At 40.4% G+C, this 26,273-nt stretch overlaps 1 protein-coding gene across 1 annotated transcript in view; it reads right to left on the reverse strand.

The window, feature by feature from the left end:
* ZFPM2 (zinc finger protein, FOG family member 2) overlaps positions 1–26,273 on the reverse strand; it is a 641,123-nt gene that overhangs the window by 485,508 nt on the left and 129,342 nt on the right. Inside the window, exon 2 of the mRNA XM_078685577.1 lies at positions 863–1,021. Within this exon, the coding sequence (XP_078541703.1) occupies positions 863–1,021 (159 nt within the window). The remainder of the gene's footprint in view (positions 1–862; positions 1,022–26,273) is intronic.

The raw sequence follows: 26,273 nt of genomic DNA on the forward strand, positions 1-26,273 counted from the left end.
GCAGTAGCAAAACTAGATTTGACCTTCCAGGTGGGTCTTGGGACACACCATATGGTAAGGGCCATAATTCTGGCTCACTGGGAATATTTGTTAACCACAATGCCTAAAATAATTGCCTATGCGGAAGACTGTACAGGACCTATCTCAGAGTTAAGCTGATGTATCTAGCTAGATAATTTACTACAAGGATCAGGGAAAAAGAAATGCTGCACCATAGAAAGGAAGGGGAAGGCTGGCTTCACTTGGAATCAGATTGAGGAGTATCTTACTGAGGAAAAGAACTGCCCAATACAAAGGTAAAATTACAAAGCAAGATTGATCTTTTTATTGTTGTGTCAGGGTTTTGTATGGTGTATAAGGATTCACATGTTCAATAGGAATTACATTGTCTTTGTTTCATGACTTGTTCTTTAATCAAACAAAGGAAATGGAATAATATATAAGTTTAAATTAACTTAGGGAGAATTTCTACACAAAGCATATACATATGCAAGTTATGCCCAACATAAAATATGAGAATTGTGATAAGTTGATGATCAAATTTGTACATCATTTGATTATTATAGGCCAATCAATAAGTATTAGAAAAATCAACTGGTCTATCCTTTGCAAGCCTGCCATGTTTACAAAAATTTTCTTTTGTAAGCATGCGTCATGCTGTATGCTTTTGGTTGCCACCACAAATACAGCTATTTCAAGGGTAGACCTAAAAAAGGAAATTAAGACCTCCATTCAACAACTTTATGAACCATTGCATTGTGATTCCAATGTCAATTCAACTTCAAGGAACCTTTCAAAAAGTCGTATGCATATGAATTTGTGGTTGAAACAGAAAGATGCATGCACCAACTAAATTAATTACCTTTATTGCACAAGTAGTCCACGTCATCACAGCTAATGTTCTCTGGTTCAAAGTCTGTTGAGAAATTATCCTCTGATGGAAATTCATCTTTAGGGACCATATCAATGTCCTCAGATAGGCAGTCTTCCTCTTCATCCTCTATGCTGTCCTCGAGTGGCCCTTAAGAGAGAAGAATCAAGATTACATCAAACGGTGGGATGAAAATAAAACAAAATATTAGCTTCTCAACATTTTCAGTATGTACATATGCATGTAAAGTGTAATTGACAATGTACTGAGAAAGGCCAGAGGTGGAGAAAGGAAAACAGAGTTAAGAAAGCTAGAGTCATGCTATATATTTTAAATGGATTTCAGGTAACCATAGGGACTTAATATTGATGAGGAAATGTATGTTCTTTTGTGAACTGCTACTGTTTTTTTATAACATGCTTTAAAAAAAGGTTTTTCATAAACACTGCCTGGGTGGCTAGTATTTGAGACTTAAGAATCAAACAGGCTTATTTTTGGAATAAGTGTGGAACATTTTCATTTGATTTACTTGCTTATGGAAGGCACGAGAGTTTGAATTTCATAGATTAGCCCACTGGGTGGAATTGTGTGGACTGAGTGATGATTTCTGCGAGCATCAGCCCTGATAATATTTATCTTTGATGGCTCGCTAGAAATGCAAATATTTCTATATTTTAAGAATCAGTAGTAGAGCTCATTGAGGGGGTACCATTGGATATAAGCAATACTTGCTTTTAGTCGTAGTCCTTAGTGTTGTTTGCACTGGTAAATTCCTTGCTAATCATGAATTAAGAACTTTGCCAGTCACCATCAAATTATGTATACATGACAACTTAATGAATTGGGAAAATGTTTAATCCCATTAAGAATTCTGTAGCTGTATTATACTTTTGATTGATAGCAATGCTATGAAGAGTTTAAAGTGGTATTATAAGATTGTATCCATGTTTGTATCTTGGGGCACTGTGTTTTCTATGTTCAAGGTACTTCACTTCATGTATTTAAGCAAACACAATATTGTGGCCTGGATCGTCATCAAGGTGGCAGAGCCTAAATACAGCCACTTGCACAGCCACTCACTCACCCATAGAGCCACCTACATACCCACTCACTCACCAATACATTCACTCTCCCAGCCACTCATTCACCAACACAGCTACTCATTGATTTTTTTCAGTGAATATATGTATATATTTCACTTTTTTGGCACTCATCATTAAACACTTATATGTAGGACCTAGTTTCCATAGTAAAAGTGTTTTTTGTGTGTCAATAAATTTGGTGCAGCTTAAAGAATCTTCATGAATCTTTCAAAATTTGGATGACACTCAGTTCAGCTGCTGTTTTAAAACTTTCAGAGTGATCCGTCAAGTGGGGCCAAGGAAAAGTGGGGTACTAAAATGAGTTATCCCCATGCAATTTCCCATAAGGATTATGCACTCTACTGCAGCCTGAACCACTAAATGGAATTAGAAGAAATGTGGCTGAAACAGAACCAGAATGCTTGCCTTTTGTAATGTGGTGTAAATATTAATTGAAACCAAATTCATATATCTGGGGATGCGGCCCCTCTAATGATCCACCCAGGTGGAATCCGCAGCTCCATATTTCAAAGCAGGGTCCTGATTGGCTGTCCGCACCTTGACAGAAAACCACCATTTTATATTTCAGGAAATGGTCCCCGGGACAAGTTGCTTGCATACTAATTGAAGGGTTTACGTGAGAGCTTTCCTGACCCATTGTGTATGAATTAAAAGAGGGGAAAGCATGTTTAATGGGCAGTGATATGCCTGGAAATGTTTTTTTGGTCACTCGCAAGATCCACTGAGCCATTGCGAGGCTCAGTGTAAATCCATGATGTATCTTGCCGTAAATAAAAAAAGATATATGTATAAACATATATATATATATATATATATATATAATCACACACCCACTCTGACTGACCATACAGACACTCTCACACTCTCACACCCACTGTAATACTCAAACAGACACTCTCACACCCAGTCACACATCCAGACAGATGCTGTTACACCCACTGTAACACCTAGAGAGGCACTCCCACATCCACTCTGACACCCATACAGATACTCTCACAGAGCCATACAGCCACTAACATGCCCACTCACTGACTCACAAATACACTCACACACCCTACAAACTACTCACATACCTCCTCATACACCCATACAGACACTTACACACCCATTCGTACACAAATACAGACACTTACGCACCCAGAGGTCCTTACAACCACTCTCACACCCAGTCATTGAACCACACAGCCACTCACATGCCCATGCAAAACCATTCACACGCTGAACAACAAACCCAGACAGCCCCTCACATGCCCACTCACAGACCCATAGAGCCACATCCACATACATACACTCACTGACATATAGCCACTCACACACCCACAAAACCCCTTATAGACCCACTCCAACACCAATACAGCCACTCACACACCCACAAAACCACTCACATACCCAATTACAGACCCATACAGCCACTCACACACTCACACACTCATACAGCCACTTATATACCCACTCACACACCCATACAGCCATTCACACACCCACTCTTAAAGATTACAAGTTAGGTTAGGAAATACAATTACAAAAACTTTGAAATTTACCAAAAAATCCCAGAGGCTACAGGAAAGTTATAGTTAGGAAATACATTACAAAACCATGAAAACTCACTGAATTAAATTAATAGGTTACAGTGATTTTATTGTTAGGCTCAGATTTCAAATGCACAAAACAAGTGAAATTCAGCAGTTATAGGTACCTGAGCTAACTATAACCTACATCCCCACAATGCACTGCTGACGATCACACATATTACATAACTCATGACATGGTCAGTGACATCACTGATAACATTGCTGATGACGTCTCAAATGACATCATCTACAGAACCACTCACACAGCCACTCACCCCATACTGCCGCTTAGTCACTGATGCAGCATCTGTCAAACCCCCACTCACCCACCTATACAGCCACTCACACACCCACTTACGTAGTCATATAGCCATTCACACGCCAACTCACTCACCAATACAGCCAAATACTCACCCATACCGATCGTCACACTTTAACTTATTCACCCATACAGCCACTCACACAGCCATTCTCACACTGATATAGTCACACAGCCACTCAGATGACATATATTAGAAACAGTGTCACTCAGTAGTACAAAAAGAATGCTAATGTAACTTATGCTGTAGCTTAGTATATATCTTTAAGTCTCAGAAACATTTACAAAATACTCACACTCACTGGATGATGTAATCAATGATGTCATTTGAGATATCATCAGTGATGTCATCAGTGATGTTAGACCTGGCATCTTTTGTAATGGTCTCCCCTGACCTCTGTGGCTTTTGACCTCCTGTTAGGACCTTGTTTTTCTCGCATAGGACTTTGAGCGCTTTGATACAGCTATTCAGTACCCAAGCACAGTGCTTGTCATATTCATCCTGGAGACTGGTGTATACATAATTGGCTGATTTGAGTTAGGTGTAAGTCCCTTGTGTAGGCATAACACATATACCTAGGGCATGTAACTCAAATGCACCTCCATGGGCTTGCAGCAGTGGATGTGCCACCCAAGACTCATCTCTTCAAATGTGCCACAGGTTTGCCATGGCAGGGCCTGTGTTTAAAGGTTACTGTTGCTCAGCTAGCCATTTAAAAAGCTACTTGCCAAGGTTCTGCATGTCTTTCACAACATCAGAGTAGTCCCTGGGGCTAGGTGCGGTGTCGGGAGAGGTACGCTATACGCACTGGTAGCGAATGGTACCGGATAGTGTGCTCGCTATGGTAGGGCCTGCTTCTCGCATTGGGATGACATGAGGGATCTGTGGTAAGGCTATTGAGCTTTTTCCTACATGCAGAAGAGTGGCAGTATAGTGTTTTTATTGATGAATTAGTAATGGCAAATCCTCTCCAGTGGTTTCAGTGGATTCAACTTTACTTTGCGAAAGAGGTCATTTCTGTGCTTGTGGCTCTGTATGCTTGTAAGCCTGTCTCCAATCCACATATGTGCTTTTGTGATAGAAGGACATAAACTAGGGGCTTAAGGGAAACTACAGACCTCTGACTCTGAGGATCCTTTGTGGGACGGATACATGGGCATGGAATTAACACCTGCATTCCAAGGGGCAGGGTCTTGGCCCCAAAAAAGATATTGATCAAGCCTCCCAGGGTAGGATGGCAGATAGGACAAAATTTATAGATGGCCCGTGCATTTCAAAGGTGACCTTATGAACTGATCTCATCTTCAAAGGCCATTGTGGGTATAACTGCTGGGGCTCTTTTGGAATTGGAACCATACTGCTCTGGTTTGATGCTGGGACATTGCCAAGGGGAACTACTATTACTGGATTATCTGCAGACTTGTGGTGGCCTGGGGCTTGCCGCGTTACAGGTAGGGGATGATCACTTGGTTGAATTTTGCCTGGAAGTTGCTGGCCTGCAGCTAATTGCCAACTATCATGGCCTGGGTCTCTGAGAACTCTTGAAGGGTTGGTTGGGTGGCCTCCTGTCCATGAGATCTCAGAGACAGAAAGGATCGCCCATTTCCTCAAGATTGTAAGGACCATGCAGGGTGCTGTGAAATCTATGGACTGACCGTCAGTTGGGAGAAGGGCAGTCCTGATGTATTCACACTGTGCAGATGAGTATACTTGTAAAGATCAGCGGCCCACCTGGGGTGCCGAAACATGAGGAGTTCGAGAAGTGTGGGGGAAGTTCGCTGAGTCTGAGGGACCTGTGCTAATGTGAGGCAAGTAAACAATTTAATAAATAAAACAAATTTTGTAGCGCGCCCTGCATCGCATTTTGAGATGCAGGGCGCGCTATGAAATTCGTTTTATTTATTAAATTGTTTACTTACCTCACATTATCCATATTCTGGTGTTTAGCACCCCCCACCCTGCCCCTCCCCGCTCCATCTTTCTGCCCCACGGAACTCCCTCAATGGGCCGCGGCTGCCTGAGGATAGGCCTGACTGCTCTGTGCCAAGCTATCCAAGGGTGTGCACAGGTTAACAGCAAGTGTATCATACTCATCCTATCTAGGAACGTGGATTCTGTCTGGCTTTGATGCGTTCTAGCCAAGCAGAAATCGCTAGGTCTAACAAGTAATGCCTCTGACTATGTCATGAGTGATGTAATATGTGAGGTTATTAACAGTGCATTGCGGGTTCATAAGTTATAGCTATGGCTGCTGATTTTTACAGGCTTTGTATGTTTGAACTCTGAGCCTAACTATAACGTCCCTATAACCTTTGACTTTTTAGTGAAAAAAAAGTATATTTGTATCTATGTACATATATACATATATAATTATTATATATGTACATATATACATATATACATATATATGTATTATATATATATACACAGATATATATATATATATATAATACATATTACCTACTGGCGGTCGCCAGTAGGTATATATAGTTAGGATTTTTTCTCTATGGGATTTTTGAAAATTCTATGTCTAATAACTTTGGCGTTTGTGGACGGAATTGGCTGAAATTTTCTGGAAAATGGAACATTTTGTTTCTGAGCAGCCCCTGGAAATTTGGGGGGGGTCGTCAAGGGGGGGCCGAGAAAAAAGGGGGGTCCCAAAACGTGTTTTTAACATTGAGTTTTCCATAGGGCGGTTGGCCTCACTTTTAGCCCGAACGGCTGAATGGATTTCCACAAAACTTGGCAAAATTGTAGGGACTGGTAGCCCGATGTGCCTTTGCTAGGTCTCAATATATGTGCTTCAGTGGATTTTGAGAAATTAACGTTCAAAAAAAGATATATATCTGTAACAGCGGACCGGGCAGCGCTCCGGTTTGCGGACTTTTCGCGGTACGGAGCTTTGTGAAGCGAAGCTGATTGGTTCTCCGGCGTCTGTGAACATTCCAAACAGACCGTAGCGGCCGCCATCTTGTCTCTCGGTAGGATCGAGAGACAAGAGGAGGCCAAAGCGAAGGGGCAAATGACCATAAGGGGGCATAGTAGATCCTCGCTGACCCCCTAGGTTTGATGTGGAGGTTTTAAAAGGGCCCCGCGGGGCAAAAAAAAAAAAAATAATAATAATCGAACGGCTGAATGGATTTGCACGAAACTTGGCAAAATATTAGGGACTGGTAGCCCGATGTGCCTTTGCTAGGTCTCAATATATGTGCTCCAGTGGATTTTGAGAAATTAACGTTCAAAAAAAGATATATATCTGTAACAGCGCTCCGCTTCGCGTACTTTTCGCGTTACGGAGCTTTGCGAAGCTGATTGGTTCTCCGGCGTCTGTAAACATTCCAAACAGTCCGTAGCGGCCGCCATCTTGTCTCTCGGTAGGATCGAGAGACAAGAGGAGGCCAAAGCGAAGGGGCAAATGACCATAAGGGGGCATAGTAGATCCTCCCTGACCTCTTAGGTTTGATGTACCATTTTGCCAAGTTTGGTGTAATTCCGTTCAGCCATTCAGGCTGTAGACGTATGTAAATGTCCTATGGAAAATTGCATGGGGAAAACACATTTGAAAGTGTTGAAATTTAGAACCAATTAAAATGTTACTTTGGTTTTGTATTTGTGTGTGATGAAAGTTAATTGGTTATGTATATATCTTAAATGAGAGGAAACCACAGCCATTTTGTGATACTACTCTCTGAGGTACATTTGTGAGGAATTTTTGGTGGTCAATTTCTGGTGTTTGATTTACACAGTACTAACATTTCTCCTACTTTTAAAAAGGTGAGTTGTTAATTTGTAAGGGGAACTATGTTGTACACTTGAAGATAATTTGAAAAATGTTTTCTGTTATTTATTTGCAGTCCTTCTGTTATACTAAATACTTGATAAAGTTAGTTTTATATTATGTATTACTAAAAACGATAAATGAAAGTGATTATTTTTTTCTGCAATTTACAGCAAGCAATTTCAAAATAAAATGGCTCACAATGAAGAGACCGTGGCAATTTCTTTTGAATTATCCACTACATTGATTGAAATTGACAGCACCAATAATGAAATATTGTCACAAGGAGGAGATGACTTGAATGATTTTTTTGATCAATCTGTTGATGGCGAATTTATCGAATGTTTGGAGACCATAGAGTTACAAGAATCATCATTGCAGACTTTTAATGAGGAGATTCCAGATGAGATGATTGAAGAGGAAATTCCTGATGAGGACATGTTACTAGTTCTTTCAAATTTAGAAAATTCAGAAGAATAAATTTATATTTAGAAATCAAAAATTGTTTGAGACATTATTCATTTTTATTTTTAATTTATGAGGTTGTAGCGAAGTGATTGTAGTATAAAATGAGACTTATAGTATAGAGTGCAACATTTTTATGTTACATGGTAAGTTTACTCATATTTACTTCCCTTCTCCCACTATATTATCTCCAATGTGTATTTGACATCTCTTCTTCATCTCCGGCCTCCTTTCTCTCACTGTGTGTCTCTGATGCATCTTATCGCTGCTATTTTGTGTAATTACAGAAGAGAGTAAAATAAAATAGTTCGGAACGTGAAAAAGGGGCAAAGTAGAGTACCCCTCACCCCCTAGGCCTTCTCAGGCGGTCCCAAAAGGATCAGTTTCTGCTTTCCTGAGAGATTATGGTATGAGTTCCATATACCACAATAACTTGCATTACAACATGCAAGATATCTATCTCCTATTACCAACTTTTGGAGATATTCGCGCTAAGCGCGAATATCTCCAAAAACTAACACCTGCCCTGTGCAGTTCTTAGCCATGTTATCCAATGGGAGGTGGATAACATGGCTAAGAGCATTAGCTCGGTAATGCATGAATATCGCTGACTTTTTAGCGATATTCATGCATTGCGGCCGTTTTTTATCGCATTTGCGATAAACCTTGATAATAGCAAGGTTTATCTTCGATAATTTCTGACGATGCTTAGCGGTAAAAAATTCGTTGGTAAGCATCGTTAGCGATAAATATCGCTTAACTTTGGTAATATGCACCAACGTCTGTTAACGTTCGATTCGAAGGAAATGAGGAAGTGTTGAAAAACATTGTTTGCGCCATCTTGCCTTTTTTGAAATGCCACACTTTTGTCGTGCACGGCAGCCATTTTAGATGCCTTGACCAGACCCACTCTCTGCACGCTGTCGATTCGTAGCATGGCTCCCCACCCTCGCAAGCATCTTCCCCAGGCACTGGTCACCCCCGCTCTCTGTCTTATGCATGGGCAATAAACCTCCCCCCATCTGCGCTGCTCTTCCCTGAGAATCACACTCTGTGCCCGCCCGACACCTCCCTTTCACCCTATTCACTACCGCACCCTCTGACACTCCTCTTCCTCTGTGTCCGATTGTCCAGGCTATCAGCTAGCCCTGCAGATGTAGTTTATGGCCCCAGCTGTAAAGAATCACCCCTCTTCAAAGGAGTTATAGTAGATCAAGGCCCACACCCGATGAGATCCGTCACACCACACGTGTTCCTACTATCTGAAAACCATCCTGTATTGTGATTGGGGAGGGGACCGAGCCTGAAGCGGAAGATTCCAGGGATGACTCTTTGTACATCAAAGTTTTTACATTTATGTGTCACATTAAAAATATATAGCACTCCAACAAAGTAGTAGGATTATAAAACTTTAATAACTTATAAATATATACAACAAAACAAAAACAGTAAAAACATTTAAACAACGAAGAGACCGTGGCAATTTCTTTTGAATTATCCAATACATTTATTGAAATTGACAGCACCAATAATGAAATATTCTCACAAGGAGGAGATGACTTGAATGATTTTTTTGATCAATCTCTTGATGGCGAATTTATCGAATGTTTGGAGACCATAGAGTTACAAGAATCATCATTGCAGACTTTTCATGAGGAAATTCCTGATGAGGACATGTTACTAGTTCTTTCAAATTATGAAAATTCAGAAGATGTTGCCTGGGTGCCGCACTGATTTGGGTATCCGGCGTGGGGCGTCCCGGGGGGGTGGATTGTCAGTAGCGGTCTGTTGTGCGAATAGTTCCAAGGCAGCAGAAAGCGCTGAAATCTGGATGTCACGAAGGTGATGTCTAGTAAGTTGCCGCCCAGCAAATAACGGCGTGGGGCGCCGCGGGGGTGAGTGAGTCCAGTAGGCACCACAGCTATACTTACCGGCATTGCAGAATTACTGCTGGGGTCAATGCCTGTGCTGTAGCAGGGTCACAGCAGAAACAAAAAGGATTCTGTTGAAGATGTTGTTGGTTTTCAATTTGAAAACAGTTCTGGTGTCAACTGCTATGCTAATGTAGTGGTTAATGTTTTGTTTTCTCTAGAAAATGTAAAAGAGGGGGAGGCAGTCCAAAGTTCTGGTAAAAGGGCAAAGGAAAGGATCGGTGGTTTGAACTATCAGTCAAAAAGGGGAGGGGGTGCAACAATTTTTCCTACCGGGTCACAGTGTGCTTTCACCGGAACTGAGGTCTGCAGGATTCTAGTCATTCAAAGTGAGGCTGGCGCCAGCATGGGAGCGCCGACGTCCCGCGGATACAGTTTCGTCACTCCACGGGCGATCATGGCAGTCATTCCCCATCGGGGGTGTCTGCGGGGGTCGGAGACTCCCGCGGCTCCTCTAGAATCTTCAAGGTCGTGGAGGACTACGGTGGTGGAGTCAACCAGTGACCGGGCCATTTCTTTATGCTGGGCCCGCTCTTGCCAGGTCGACCGCCATTTTGAGAGTTCGGTAGCTACTGGCGATCGCGGGGTCAAATGAGCGGACGGGCTCCACCCTGCCGGGCGAGACGTTGCAGCATCGCCACAGTGGAAGAACCCTTTTCCGGGCGCCTGGAGCGCTGAGGGTGCAGGTGGGAAGCCTCCACTGGGGAGGCGGGAGAGGCCTGTTCGCACCGTTTCTCCCTCCCAGTGCACCCCACGGCGTCTCGCTTGAGATTTCTTATGGCCGGACCAGGCGATGAGGACGAGGGGGGGGGGTCGGAGGCATGTGCAAGACATCCCCCCCAGTGTTGTCAAAGCCATTATTGAAGAAAGAAGAAATGTCCCGTCCGTCTTCGGGCCGGGCTTCCGGTGGATGTCGTCCGGACGCCCCTTGCTCTGGCCCCATGAATGGGTTCCTTGGTTTATCGGCTGCAGCCGGATCCCATCGGCTCCGGCCGTTGGTGGCCGGACCGGTAGAGAATGTGGCGGGACTACCTGCAACTGTCAAGGGCCACCGCGGCCGGACTGGGAGAGAGAGGGGAGGGTCGAGGACACGGACATTCCCCCCCCTGCAACTCTCCAGCGTTGTCAATCCCCCTGGCCGGGTCCCGCTGGCCTCGGCCTCTCCTCCGGCTACACCCTACATGATGATCTCCTGGCCGAGGCGTGGCAGCAGGACCCGTCTTATATGTGTTGCTTCCGGCTGGGCGTAGCCGAAAACCTGTTGCCCTTTGGAAGTTTCTAGAATGGGGCGGATGTCTGCTGACTTCTATCTTTCCCAGTTTGCCGTTATTTGGCCGTGGCAGGCGGTGGGACAGACAGGTTTTGGGGCAGTGAGGGGCGATGTTTTCAGGTTTCTTATTACAGGCTTACTTCTAACGTTTCTTGTTTCTAGGACAATAATAGGTTTTATCATTACGTATTGTTATCGTTTCTTTGTTTGTTATTTAATAAAAAGTTCATCAGTGGCCTACTGATTTTTGTTTTCCTATCCTTTTCTTTCCAGGTTGTTTCATGCTAAAGTTTCTGTTAACAGGATACAGTGATCACTTCGTTATTATTGCATATGTCCTTTTCACTAGGGGTGCTCTCTGGTCGGGCCAGATGACGTATCTCTAGTAAATGGTCCGGGTGAAACAGGTGCATCAATCAGTGGGGAGTAGATAGACATGACAGATTACAACGGGGGAGAAAGGTCCGCATTACCTACCCTTTCACTACTTGCAAAGATTTTCCTACGTATATTTGAAAACAGGGAATACCTCCAAAAAGAACCAATTCCCAAACAGTCAATGTTTGGGCAAACAATCAATCAATGAGGAACGAAATAGGCACGACGTGTTAAAGGTTTGCGTTACCTACCCTTCACTATCTGCAAAGGGAGAGAGAATATTCCTATTCTTCCTCGTTTGCAGGCAGAGAAGATCCTTAAGAGAACCAACTTCGAACAATTCAATGCTCGATTCAAACAATCAACAAGGGGTACTGTGAACACAAATGGACGCCGCTTATGTACATACACATTGCTATTTTCAACAGGTTGTTCTTAATGTTTCTATTTTAGCGAGGTCAAAAAGAGATCCCATTAGTGGCCTACTGATTTTGCTCGATTCCTTTGGTTTTTTTACACGATTTTTCGCTATCTGCAAAGACTAAACAGAGTATTGCGACTCTGTGCTTGTTTGTAAATAGAGAATGAACCAAAGAGAACAATCAATCAAATGGAGAGAGAAGCAGGCACGACGGATTACAACGGGGGCAAAGGCCTGCGTTAACTACCCTTCACTATCTGCAAAGAGAGAGTACTCCTAATAGAAATGAGGGGTGGGGGGCAGCATTCAAAGCAGATCAGTGTGCATAAACATGAAAATGTTTTTACTTACCACGTACTTGACATTCGACAGCTTATGATATTTGCTATTAAAAAACCATTGAAATTCACTGAAAAAACCATAGGTTATAGACCATATATAGTTAGGAATTAGCATTTACAAAACCTTGAAAATTCACTGAAAAAACCATAGGTTATAGACCATATATCGTTAGGAATTAGCATTTACAAAACCTTATTTTACTCACACAAAACCATTGAAATTCCATATATAGTTAGTTGCACTAACTATATATCGCGCACCCGCAATCCACTGCTGATGATGTCACATATTACATCATTCATGACATGGTCAGTGACATCACTGATGACATCACTGATGACATCTCAAATGACATCACTGATGACATCACTGATGATATCTCATTTGACATCAATGGTCACATCAATGATGATATCATTAATGTGACAATACAATGCATCTCCTCACACTTTGATATAACCTCTGTTACACCCAGTGTTAAATACAGAGTATAATTTTTGAAACCATTGACACACCAATACTAGTTACTACATACGCACTGACTGATTCCTACGTCTACACACACATTCAATTATTCACCCATACAATCATTCATACATACAATCACTCATCTTTACAACACTATCATATGCACTCATACACCTATACAGACACTCACACTCTGCCACTCATCCATGGAGTTACTCACACACCTAGTCAGTCCTGTAAAGAATCAATCACACTTCCATTTTCTAATCTATACAGTTAAACATAGAGTACCTTACATTTTCAAACATATACTAACACATACTTACTCTCTTATACAATCATTGATACAAGTACACATTGATCTGCACAGAGTCACACATCTCCCAGCCAGCCACACATACACTCAGTCTCCCATACAAATACTTGGACAATCAATTAATAACCCATATAGTTACTCATATAGCTACTGATCAACACATGCAGCAGTTTACAGAACAACAGACATAATAATGCGCAAATTAAGACAGTTTAGTCACTAACCCATGCACTCAGTGAGACACATTTAATCACTCACTCATACAGTCAGTCACCCACCTACTAAATGCTTCATCCAGACACTTATACATCTACTCATTCTTCAATATGTAAAACATATTTAAACTTTACAGAAACACACAGTCACTGGATGATGTCATCAGTGATGTCATCAGTGATGTCATTTGAGATGTCATCAGTGATGTCATCAGTGATGTCACTGACCATGTCATGAATGATGTAATATGTGACATCATCAGCAGTGGATTGCGGGTGCGCGATATATAGTTAGTGCAACTAACTATATATGGAATTTCAATGGTTTTGTGTGAGTAAAATAAGGTTTTGTAAATGCTAATTCCTAACGATATATGGTCTATAACCTATGGTTTTTTCAGTGAATTTTCAAGGTTTTGTAAATGCTAATTCCTAACTATATATGGTCTATAACCTATGGTTTTTTCAGTGAATATATGTATATATGTACATATATATGTATATAACAACAATGTTTAAATCCCCGAGGGGAAGAAAACGATGGTCACACCTGAAGACTGTTTCTGCTCCTTTGTTTAATGGAAAAAACACAGTGGCTTATAGCATAGTCCTGACATGTTTCGTTCCAACATGGAACTTCTTCGGAGGTAAGCCTTGCTCTGAAGCACAAACAACGCCCGATGTTTAAAGGTCATTTCGTTGCCCCCAATGGCATTCTTTCATGGAATCACTTCCGTTTTTGAAATGTCTTGTGGGACTTGTGGTTTGTGCTTGTTATCCGTTTGTTCTGTTTCACAGTCCGATTTTTTAAAACAAATTTTTCTTTTCCTGTTATTTAATGTCTCTCAGTCGTTCTTTATTCATGTTGCCTTGAGATTTTGAGACATCTGTTCGAGCATGTGATCCAAAGGTAAACGGATTAATTTACAACCCTCCAGTGGGTAGAGCATTGTGCTGTAGATTTTCCCAGCGCATGTTTGCACTGTATGTTTATTTCAGTCCCTTTGTTTCTACATCCGATTTATTTCAATTTCTGTTCGCATTTTTTTCGTGTGTCAGCCCATGGCGTTATGTTCCCATGTAGATTTAAAATTTCAGGACACTTACTCAGATGCATGAATCAGAAGGCTGATTGCTTCCGTCGTTTTGGCAGAAAGTCTTCACGGGTCAGTCCACGTTTGGAACTGACTCACAAACCAATACCGAGGTCCAGTCCTCGGCGGCACCAATCCCCCTCAGTTCGGGTTTACCGAGTCCACAGCAAGGTTCTAGGCGGGAGAATTCCGGCGCTCTTGTGGTGGTGTCAGACCTTCGGCAGAACCACGCCGATATATATAACAACAATGTTTAAATCCCCGAGGGGAAGAAAACGATGGTCACACCTGAAGACTGTTTCTGCTCCTTTGTTTAATGGAAAAAACACAGTGGCTTATAGCATAGTCCTGACATGTTTCGTTCCAACATGGAACTTCTTCGGAGGTAAGCCTTGCTCTGAAGCACAAACAACGCCCGATGTTTAAAGGTCATTTCGTTGCCCCCAATGGCATTCTTTCATGGAATCACTTCCGTTTTTGAAATGTCTTGTGGGACTTGTGGTTTGTGCTTGTTATCCGTTTGTTCTGTTTCACAGTCCGATTTTTTAAAACAAATTTTTCTTTTCCTGTTATTTAATGTCTCTCAGTCGTTCTTTATTCATGTTGCCTTGAGATTTTGAGACATCTGTTCGAGCATGTGATCCAAAGGTAAACGGATTAATTTACAACCCTATATATGTATATATGTACATAGATACAAATATATATATATTTTCACTAATATATATATTTATATATAAAACGCTCCAAAGTGGCAAACAGGTGAGGGAGCACTCAGGCTGCAGCAATCCCCTGTAGACCACACACATGGCAGGAGCAGCCTGACGCGTTTCAGATCACATCCTTAATCATAGGAATAGTTCCACCAAGTGCACAGCGTATTTAACCACATCTTTTATTAAAAATATTTGACTGCCTTCTGATAGGCCCTTTAACTTCCAGTCCCCCACAGAATTGTGGGACCTGTAGTGCGGCAATCCAACCTTAATGGGTGCTGTGTCCTCAGGGTTCCCAATGCACTCCTTCCAGTAAGATTACAGCACTCCAGAGAATGGTGGTGAAGAAGAATTGACATTAGATACACGAATCATGAAGGGGAGGTTAAGCTCCAATTTTATTCGTGTTATATCATATATGTATGTTTATGTATATGTGTGTATATGTACACACATACATATGAAGCTGCTATGCTATAACAAATATTACAATTTAGCTTAACCTCCACGTCATGCCTGCTGTTTATGGTGTCAAATCATTTTCACACACCATCTGTGTAGCACACTTAGCTAGCAGCACTGCACAGTACTCAGGTGGACTGGGAATGTTACTGGACACCATATAAAACAAGCATGGAGGTGAGGTTAGGCTAAAATCTTACTGTCGTTACAGCTCGGTGCTTCACAGATTAAATAAATTGTATCTATGAGGATTGTCATACTACACAGCAAAGCTGTGGCTAAAGTACCATTGGAGGTAGTCCTAAAACAAGTTCTGTTTTATTACAATATAATTACAATATAATTCCAAAAATAAGGCCAACATTTCCGCTGAATTTCAATAAAATAGCCATTTAGTGAAAGCTTGAAAATATGAAATAATTTTCCATCTTGAGGTATAGCCCAAAACCCATATACACAAGGAAAATAAAGCGTTAAACCCTAAAATGTTATTAGTAAAACTCTATAGTAGGAGTTTAGGAACATGTTTCCTTAATCTAGACAATAGTCCCTAACACAAATCCTTTGTTCTATCTCAGGAAGAAATCCACACAATGATAATCACAATAAAAACATTATTTTAAAGACATACGGGAACTAGGAAAGAATCACAACAATATGTCAGACAGTGCACACATCAAGAAATTAATTATGAGCCGTAAAATGTCTAAGCATTTGAAAGTAAAATATTCATGCCAAGCCCTTAACAGAAATGTTGACGAAATATACATGTTTTCAATTTCCTGAGACAAATAATCAGCCAAATAGCCTGCTGCTGAGAAGGAGAAAAATTATTCCAGAATCTGATGGTTGAGGCCAAAATATTTGATTGATGGCTCTGGTCTTGTTGACTTCAGGTATGCAAAGATAAGACAGTGTTTTACACTTGTCTGCTTGAAAAATTAAACTTTAAAAAAATGTGTCTGGTATAATTTTCCGTATATGAGGGGACTATGGGCCAGATGTAGGTAATTTTATTTTACCACCTCTTAAATACCGAATCATACCGATTCGGTATTTAAGAAGTGGTAAAATAGAAGTACCGAGATGTAGGTAAATACAGATGTGCATTTACCGAATCGGTAAAATTCGGTATTTACCGATTCGGTAAATACCGACCAGTAAATGCCCATTCATTCCTATGGGCTTTGAAGCCCATAGGAATGATGGGGCATTTACCGGTCGGTATTTACCGAATCGGTAAATACCGACTTTCACAAGGGTGCAGGGGGTGTCACTTTGACACCCTCTAGCACCCCCAAAACGGGTTCAGGTGCCATGTGGCAGGCATACCTGCCCTAAGGGCAGGTCTGCCTGTCATATGGCACAGGTGTGCATGCACACATGTGCATGCACACCTGAATCGGTATTTTACCATCAACTTGTATTTGATGGTAAAATACCGATTTTGTAGGGCTTGTGGGACTCAGAAGAGTCCCACCTACATCTCGATTTTACCGATTCTGTATAAATACCGGTCGGTAAATTTACCGACCGGTATATTTACAGATTCGGTAAAATTACCGAAATGGCCTGTTTTCAGGCACCTACATCTCAAAAGCCAAATACCGGTCGGTAACGGCCGAATTCGGCCGTTACCGACCGGTATTTGGCTACCTACATCTGGCCCTATGTCAAGAGAGTGAAAAGCGTTAAAACAAATGATGGGACACCTGTGATTGACCCTTAATGCTGGTAAAAAAAAAGAATATATGCTAGCTAACTTAAAACATAATAATAAACTAAATGCAACATACTAAAATATGGGTTTTCATGCAATAAGATTTTTCAGTGCACCAAACTATATTGAGGCAAAGCAACTACCTTGTGCACAGAAGTGAAACTTATGTGTGAAAAACTGGATATGTGGGTAGGCACTAGACAATGTTAATTCATAAGCTAAAGATCAGTTGACTTTTCTGCCTGCACATTCGATTTATCATGTAGTTGTTTATTGCTGCAAATCTTTTATCATCTTCTGAACAGCAGGTATTCCTGGAATGATGCCCATCAAAAAGTCAGCGAATACCCACAATTATATATTGTATGTATCGTATTGACCAATTTGTACGGCTTTTCATAAACCATTGTAGAGTGCAGTTCAAACTAGTATCATGCTACATCATAAGGGAGTGTGTGATTGGTGGTGTACATTATTTGTTGTTGTCCTGTGAGGGAAGCATGTTGGTGTCTTTTGTGAGCGCCTTGCGGTGTGATGAAGGAGAAGGTGTGAGAGATAGGTGTGCAAGATATAATTATGGTTAGCTGGCAGTCATAATGTACTCTGCCAGCCCTCTGTTATGTTTCAGGGTTTCTACTGCTACAGTCAGGAGAAAGGGCATGTATTTACCTGGATGTCACTATCATCGATAGTCCAGTCAGTTGTGGTACATTTGTGAGTAATCACATACCTTTTGCAGGGCCTTCCCCACCCTAGAAAACCACATCTAGATATGCCAATTACAAACTCAGAAATGAATTATTAAACCCAGATATTTCACAAGTAAGTGTTTATCCGTAAACACAATATTTTGGATGCCGTGAAAATAATTTTCGGTTAAAAAATAACTTTTGCACATTTCCACCACCTTAACTCCAGTTTGTTTGAGAATTATGGAAAATTGAGTAGAGCACGTAGGGTGGACTAAGCGTATGCCTGGATATCTGCTGTTCTGTAGATTATTATGCACAGTATATGGTTTTACAAATCACCAAAGTTTTATAAAATGTACATACCTTTGGTATCTATTTATCTTGTTTTTGTATTAATACGCTTTACCAACCATAACATAAGGAGAGAAAAATATCATGGAAATCCAGTTGGTCACATTACACCTTCACCATGCTACCCAAACACCAGCATCCTAGTATTCTGGAACACCTTCTCCATTCTATTTGTGCAGCCTAACTCATATTACACCCTTCACCACAAAGGGAAGGAGTATGAGCAAGCCACAAGGGTCAAGGTGTTGAGACTGCTAACAGCTTAATGCTGTTACTCATTCCTCTGGAAGGAAAAGACACGGCACTGGAGCCCGGTATCCACAAAGAGTATATATTATAGATAAAGAATAAAGCAATATTAGTATGAAGGCACACAATCACTTGGGGAACTGATAAGTGAGAAACCCTGAACTCCACCAAAAATTCACTGGAGCTCTGACATGTTGCCTTTTGTGCTTGACATAGATGAGGGTTGGAAGGGGTTAGTTCAAGATGAGCCTCTGTCACAACAGAATGTCGCCAGAGATATCCAGGCCAAACCCTCTCTGTGTGCTGAATGGTAACTTGTCCACCTGATATAGGTTTCCTGGAGTTGTTGTGCAAGAGGTCAGCTCCTCCTAGCAGGGCTGTTGACCCTGAGATAGATTAACTCCTCTTTGAACTTCCTGTGGTCTTATCTTTATCAATGTAGTCCTTGTGGTCCGAAGTGCAGAAAGAGTGTGTTCCACCCGGGGTGCCACAACAAGACAATAAAATAAAGTAACACGTGCACTGGTGCGACAATGCTAGTGCGACAAGTTAAAGAAAGCCACATATTACTGAGCACAACTGTATTATTAAAAAAGAAAACACAATCGATTTCTTATTCTAATAAATATCATTTGTAATACCCAGTGTGATGTCCTGCATCTAAGACACATTTTGAAAAGGTGAGACTGCTGCATCTATCCAGGACATCATATCCATCTTCAGCCCCTTGATGTTTCCTATTACAAAATTTTAACATTTTTGAATTTTCTGTAGAAACGTTCCTTATCGCTTAACTGTTAAGAATTGTGTATGCCATATACAGTATGGACCAAGCAAACATCTCACTGATCCTGAGTCATAGAGGGCATTTGGCTCACTTCTGTTTGTTAGTAGCTAACAGTGGAGAAGCGTGGCTCAGTGGTTAGAGGCGGCAGACCCGGAAGCTGAGATCGGCCGTGGACCAGGGTTCGATTCCCCTCCTCGGCGGGTCTCGGGCTCAAAAAATTCCACGGACTCGACAATTCTCGCTCCGGTGCCTACTCGACTCACGGGGTCACACTCTGCGACTCTGGGCAATAGCTTGCTTAATCTCCACTACGGCCCCTCGCGGCGGGATGCCTGGCTTTCACCTTGTGGATACCCTGCTGGGGTATCTCACAGGGGAATACCAGGACAGGTTCCCTAAGCAAGCGCTTAGATACCGGGTCGGTGATTTGCGCTATATAAATACATGTACATTTACATTTACATTTTACAGTCGGATTTGCGGATACTAGATCCTAACACAAAGAAGCAGTCATTTATTGCTTAGCCTCTTGTAGTACCATTCACTTCATATATTGCTTGTATAGATTTCTTGTTGGGACAATACATTTACAGATGTCTGTGTAGGCAGCATTCACTAAAAAAGTATAATAAACAAAGGTGTTTATTCATCAATTAGTCCTTTAAGTAGCTCTACAGTAATAAGAACCATATTAGAAAATGCAATTCACTAACCTATGGATGGAAACTTCTGCCTCCCCTATCCTTTCCATGCCAAGATTTTGCCATGGTGGCAGGGATCCTCACACACACACACTCCTATGTTTTAATAGTAAATGTGCAAATGATAAGAGGGAGTTTCTAAAAAATAGGGCATTTTGGGAAATTAAAGGAGTGATTTAGGTAGGACCAATCTACTAAAAACACCCATCCAAAAAGAGTAAGCCCATTGCTATTCACAAACTACACTTCTAAAATTACTACTGTCTTAAAGGTGTCTAAAAAATAGCAAATATACACCAGCCCAGCCTTGCAGTAAGTCAAGTAGCACACATAGCCACTCACAGGTACTGCAACACAAGCTATAGAAAATCTTGCAAACATGACTTGAAATAACACCCCATAGGAATTAATGTTAAGTAAATAAAGTTATTCCTGTATTTAAAATATTTATACATATTTTTCTAGTGTTAAAATATAAATAATTAATGACTTTTTAAAACTATATTAATAAACATAATTTAAAATGTAATTAAACTTTTAAACTTTGTTAAAAGATAAAAATACTTTACATTAATTCAACACATCATTTTTAACAAAATGTAAGACATATTAATACAACAAATACAAATGTTTCTCTGGGTGGGAACTCTTTTGAAGTATGCTTTATGAATAGCAATTATAAACAAAATACATATATTTGAATTAATTAAATAATACACCTTTAATTTAATGAATCAGTGTTCTGTACCAATTTATTCTATTAGTTTAGGTAATAATAACTCATGTTATTTATTTTAGTCGTACATTAAAAAAAAATATATATAAATCCAAAGCTGTAATATTGTGCCTGGAGTGGTAAATGGCTTTTGTCATTTTACAGCTCGTCATGGATAGCACTGTGCTAATCCTATGCTTAAAGACTTTGCTGTACGAATGGCAAACGACTTTGTCCATTTCTATCTCGGTGTGGATAGCACTGTGCTAATCCTATGCTTAAAAACTTTGATAGAAAAGCAGACATTTGAGGTGAGCAAATTTAGAGTGTCGCTGGTGTTGAGAGTGCTCTATACAGAAGCTGCTTCCACCTAAACTTGGGAACTACTCAGAGTTCTCTCCTTTTTTGTATATATATACATATAACTGAATGTAGGAAGAAGAAGCTGTGGCAATATATATATATATTACCTACTGGCGGTCGCCAGTAGGTATATATAGTTAGGATTTTTTCCCTATGGGATTTTTGAAAATTCTATGTCTAATAACTTTGGCGTTTGTGGACGGAATTGGCTGAAATTTTCTGGAAAATGGAACATTTTGTTTCTGAGGAGCCCCTGAAAATTTGGGGGGGGTTCGTCCAGGGGGGGCCGAGAAAAAAGGGGGGTCCCAAAACGTGTTTTTAACATTGAGTTTTCCATAGGGCGGTTAGCCTCACTTTTAGCCCGAACGGCTGAATGGATTTGCACGAAACTTGGCAAAATTGTAGGGACTGGTAGCCCGATGTGCCTTTTGTAGGTCTCAGCGCCCCGGTTCGCGGACCTTAAGCGTACCGGAACTTCGCGTAGCGAAGCTGATTGGCTCTCCGGTGTCTGTCAACATTCTAAACAGTCCGGAGCGGCCGCCATCTTGTCTCTCGGTAGGATCGAGAGACAAGAGGAGGCCAAAACAAAGGGGGAAATAACTATAAGGGGGCATAGTAGATCCTCGCTGACCCCCTAGGTTTAATGTGGAGGTTTTAAAGGAGCCCCGCGGGGCAAAAAAAAAAAAAATTTTTTTGTTTTTTTTCGTGGTTAGCGCCCGGTCCGCGAACCGGGAAGCGTTCTGGGGAGCGTACTACAATGAAAAATGAATGATAGTCTTTTCAAATGCTGTATGTTAATTGATTGTTGGATTTTTTGATTATTTTTTATTTCCTTTATCTTCCCAGGGAGCGACCCGGTACGCGAACCGTTGAGCGCCTCGGTTCGCGGACCTTAAGCGTTCCAGGAGTCCACCATTTTGTGTTTCGGTCGAATTAAGATACAAGATGGAGGGCAATTAATGTTCGGAATGGGTAGAAGGGGGCACGGTAGAGTTATCTTGACCCCCTAGGTTTTCTGAGGGTGGCTGAGGAGGTTTATATGTGCGAAAAAAAACATTTTTTTAAAAAAAATTCGCGAGGTTAGCTCCCGGTACGCGTACCGGGTAGCGCCCCAGGGAGCGTACTTTGTTGAAAATTAGTGAAAAAAGTTAGAGTAAAATAATAATTGTGAGTGATTAGATGTAGGGTAGCTCTGAGAAGAGCTTTTGGGTTTATGGTACATTTAGGTACTTATAAGTAGGTACCAATGCACATTCTTAAATTCAGAGTGAAAACTCTGTTGCCCTCATCTGAGAAGTGAACTCCATCTCCTCTGTAGATATCTTGCATGTAGTAACGCAAGTTATTGTTGTACAGGGAGCCCATTCCATGGTCTCTCATGTAAGCTGAAACAGATTTGTTTACATGCTTCCTCGACTTCTCAATTTGTGGACAAAATTGGTTTGACCACCTCCATTTCTGTCTTTGGCATATATTTGAATATACCAAGGCAGTCTGAGGAAAAAGTGCCATTAATTGCTCAAAGGTGTCCTTTAAAAGCATTTCCAGACCTACACCAGTCAAAGTGCCCAAGTCATTACCTCCACAGTGCACAATTAACAGGTCAGGTTTTGGCAAATGCATAAAGGTTTTCACCAATGGTATCAATTGGTGACATTTTAATCCTCTGTGGCCAAACCACTTAATTTCCACATCTTGTAAATTGAGGTTAGGTAAATTCCTGCTTTCAACGTACCTTTGAGCCCAGTGAATATAACTATGACCAACAATCCAGACAGAAAACATGGTGAGAGAAGGTTCTCCTGCAGTCAGATGAAGTGTGGCAATGAAATGGCAGTTGAAAAAATGAGAGTGTAAAATGAAAAAAAAACTGTGGAGTTTCTGTGTTCATGAAGCAGTAACAGTGATTGGTGGATTTTGATTGATGAAAACAGAAAGTTAGGGTGCACAGATGTGTTCTTTGAAAGATGTATTTTGAGTGGTCAATAAAAAATCATTAAATGAAAGAATGCACTGGATATGCAGGTGCACTGAGAGTTCAGAGTTCAATTGCAACATTGTTGTGTGAACTTGCAAACACCAGAGTTTTTCCAAGAGGTGGTTGCTATGGAAAATAGGCAGAAAGGACAGAGGGTGAAGGGTTTTCATTTGAAAAAAAGTGAGGGAAGAGTTTTGATTGGGTGACATGAGAAATATGTGTGAAGAATTACAGCATTTCTGTGCTTTTGATAGCTGCAGACTCTGGAGTGCATACCTTTTGCTCTGCTGAAGACAAATTGGTGTGTTTCTTAGACTGTTTTCAAACTCAAAGTATTTGCTAAGGTGAGAAAATATTTCTTTAATTTAGATAGAGAATAGTGTGCTTTAAGGAGAAAATTATGATTTATGTGGCGCAAATTGCTTGTAAATATGCTCTCACATGTGTATGGAAAATTTTGATTTTGAATGTTTGTGTTACATAGCCATGTTAAAAGTGACCCAACCATGCTGGAAAGCCAATCAAAAAATGCTTTCATGTGTTTTAATGACATTTTAAGTCATTTTCCCATGTGCAGTGTTTAGAAATTATGATTTGAAAATCGTTTTTGGGGAAAAGGAATTGTTTTTAAATTCATGACAAGGACATAATGGTGTATGGTTCTTTATAAGGCAATTGACTGTCCCTGATGTTATTTTTCTCATTTTAGTGTAAGACCTTTCTCTGTGGCGCAAATTGCTTGTAAATATGCTCTCACATGTGCATGGAAAATTTAGATTTTGAATGTTTGTGTTACATAGCCATGTTAAAAGTGACCCAACCATGCTGGAAAGGCAATCAAAAAACGCTTTCATGTGTTTTAATGACATTTTAAGTCATTTTCTCATGTGCAGTGTTTTGAAATTATGATTTGAAAATCGTTTTTGGGGAAAAGGAATTGTTTTTAAATTCATGACAAGGACATAATGGTGTATGGTTCTTTATAAGGCAATTGACTGTCCCTGATGTTATTTTTCCCATTTTAATGTAAGACCTTTCTCTGTGGCGCAAATTGCTTGTAAATATGCTCCCACCTGTGCATGGAAAATTTTGATTTTGAATGTTTGTGTTACATAGCCATGTTAAAAGTGACCCTACCATGCAGGAAAGCCAATCAAAAAACGCTTTTATGTGTCTTAAGGACAATTTAAGTAATTTTCCCATGTGTAGTGTTTTGAAGTTATGATTTGAAAATCGTTGTTGAGGTAAAGGAATGTTGTTAAAATTTATGTGCGCCATATGCCCCCAAATTTCTTTTTTAGGGTTGCAGCAGGGTGTTCTTGAGACACCCCTGCACCTTTGGAATAAATTCCTAATTTGTGATGAGCAAATTGTTAATCGCAAATTGCACCTTCATTTATATGAGCCTCCTAGCCCATGGAAATGAATGGGTAAAATAGCAATTAGCAATTTGCTCATTGCAAATTAGGAATGGTAAAGAATTGCTATTTATTCCTTAAAATTCGCTATTTAGGAAATGCAAAATAGTTTGATGATACATATGGCGGTTGATCTCTAACAAGATAAGAAGCTTATGGATTCATTTATGGTGACTGGCGCAATGAAGTAGACATCACTTACTTCATTGGTAGAGCTTTACATATATTATCTCCTCTGTATTCTTCATCAAGCGTAAATTTAATCTGCAATCCTGAGTAGGCCTCACTTTAAACAAACCTCTGGATAGGCTACATCTTATTGTTATCCTGTATTAATCATTTAAAATGCTAGGGACAGATTTATGATAGGTGTATACCTCTTTTGCGCCACTTAGAAAACATTGTCCATGGGGAAATGACTTAAAATGTCCTTAAGACACATGAATGTGTTATTTTAAAACGTTTGCAATTTTTTTGGGTCACTTTCAACATGGCTATGTGACTGAAACAGTCAAAATCTAAATTCGCAATGCACAGGTGGGAGCATATTTACAAGGAATGTGCTTCATGGGGAAAGGTCTTATAATGTAATATGGGAAAAATGACATCAGAGACACTGAAATGCCTTATAGAGAAGCATACACCATTATGTCCTTGTCATAAATTTGCAAACCATTACTTTTCCCCAAAAACGATTTTCAAATTATATTTTGAAAACACTGCACATGTGGAAATGACTTAAAATGTCAATAATTCAAAATTTGCGATTCCTTAAATGCAATGTATCAAAAAAAAAATATGTAAAAAATGATATTAAGGATTTGGAAACTACCACCAACTTCTAGTTTGTGGTAATTTGCGAATTCTTTTCAAAAAGCATTTTTTTCAACAAAAAAAAAAGGTCCCATATGACGCCCATACATGCCATTAGGGCATGTAGGTGTGCCATATGCTCCCAAATTTCTTTTTCAGGGGTGCAGCAGGGTGTTCTTGAGATACCCCTGCACGCTTGAAAAAAATCCTATTTTGTGATGAGCTAATTGCTAATCACAAATTGCAACCTTCATTCCTATGAGCCTCCTAGCCCATGGAAATGAATGGGTAATTTGCAATTAGCAATTTGCTCATTGCAAATTAGGAATAGTAAAGAATTGCTATTTATTCCTTAAAATTTGCTATTTAGGAAATGCAAAATAGTTTGATGGTACATATGGTGGTTCATCTGTAACAAGATAAGAAGCTTAGGGATACATTTATGATGACTGGCGCAATAAAGTGCACATTACTTACTTCATTGGTAGTCCTTTATATGTATTATCTCCTCTGTATTCTTCATCAAGCGTAACTTTAATCTGCATTCCTGAGTAGGCCTCACCTTAAACAAACCTCTGGATAGGACACACTTTATTGTCATCCTGGATTAATCATTTAAAATGCTAGGGACAGATTTATGATAGGTGTATGCCTTTTTTGTGCCACTGTGCGTCACTTTTATGATGCAGCGGTGGTGCAAAAGATTTGCTATGAGGCGACAACATTACAAATTGATGCATTTAGGCAGATATGTCATGGTGTAAA

The sequence above is a fragment of the Lissotriton helveticus genome, chromosome 4_1, assembly GCF_964261635.1.
Source record: "Lissotriton helveticus chromosome 4_1, aLisHel1.1, whole genome shotgun sequence".
Lineage (NCBI taxonomy): Eukaryota > Metazoa > Chordata > Amphibia > Caudata > Salamandridae > Lissotriton > Lissotriton helveticus.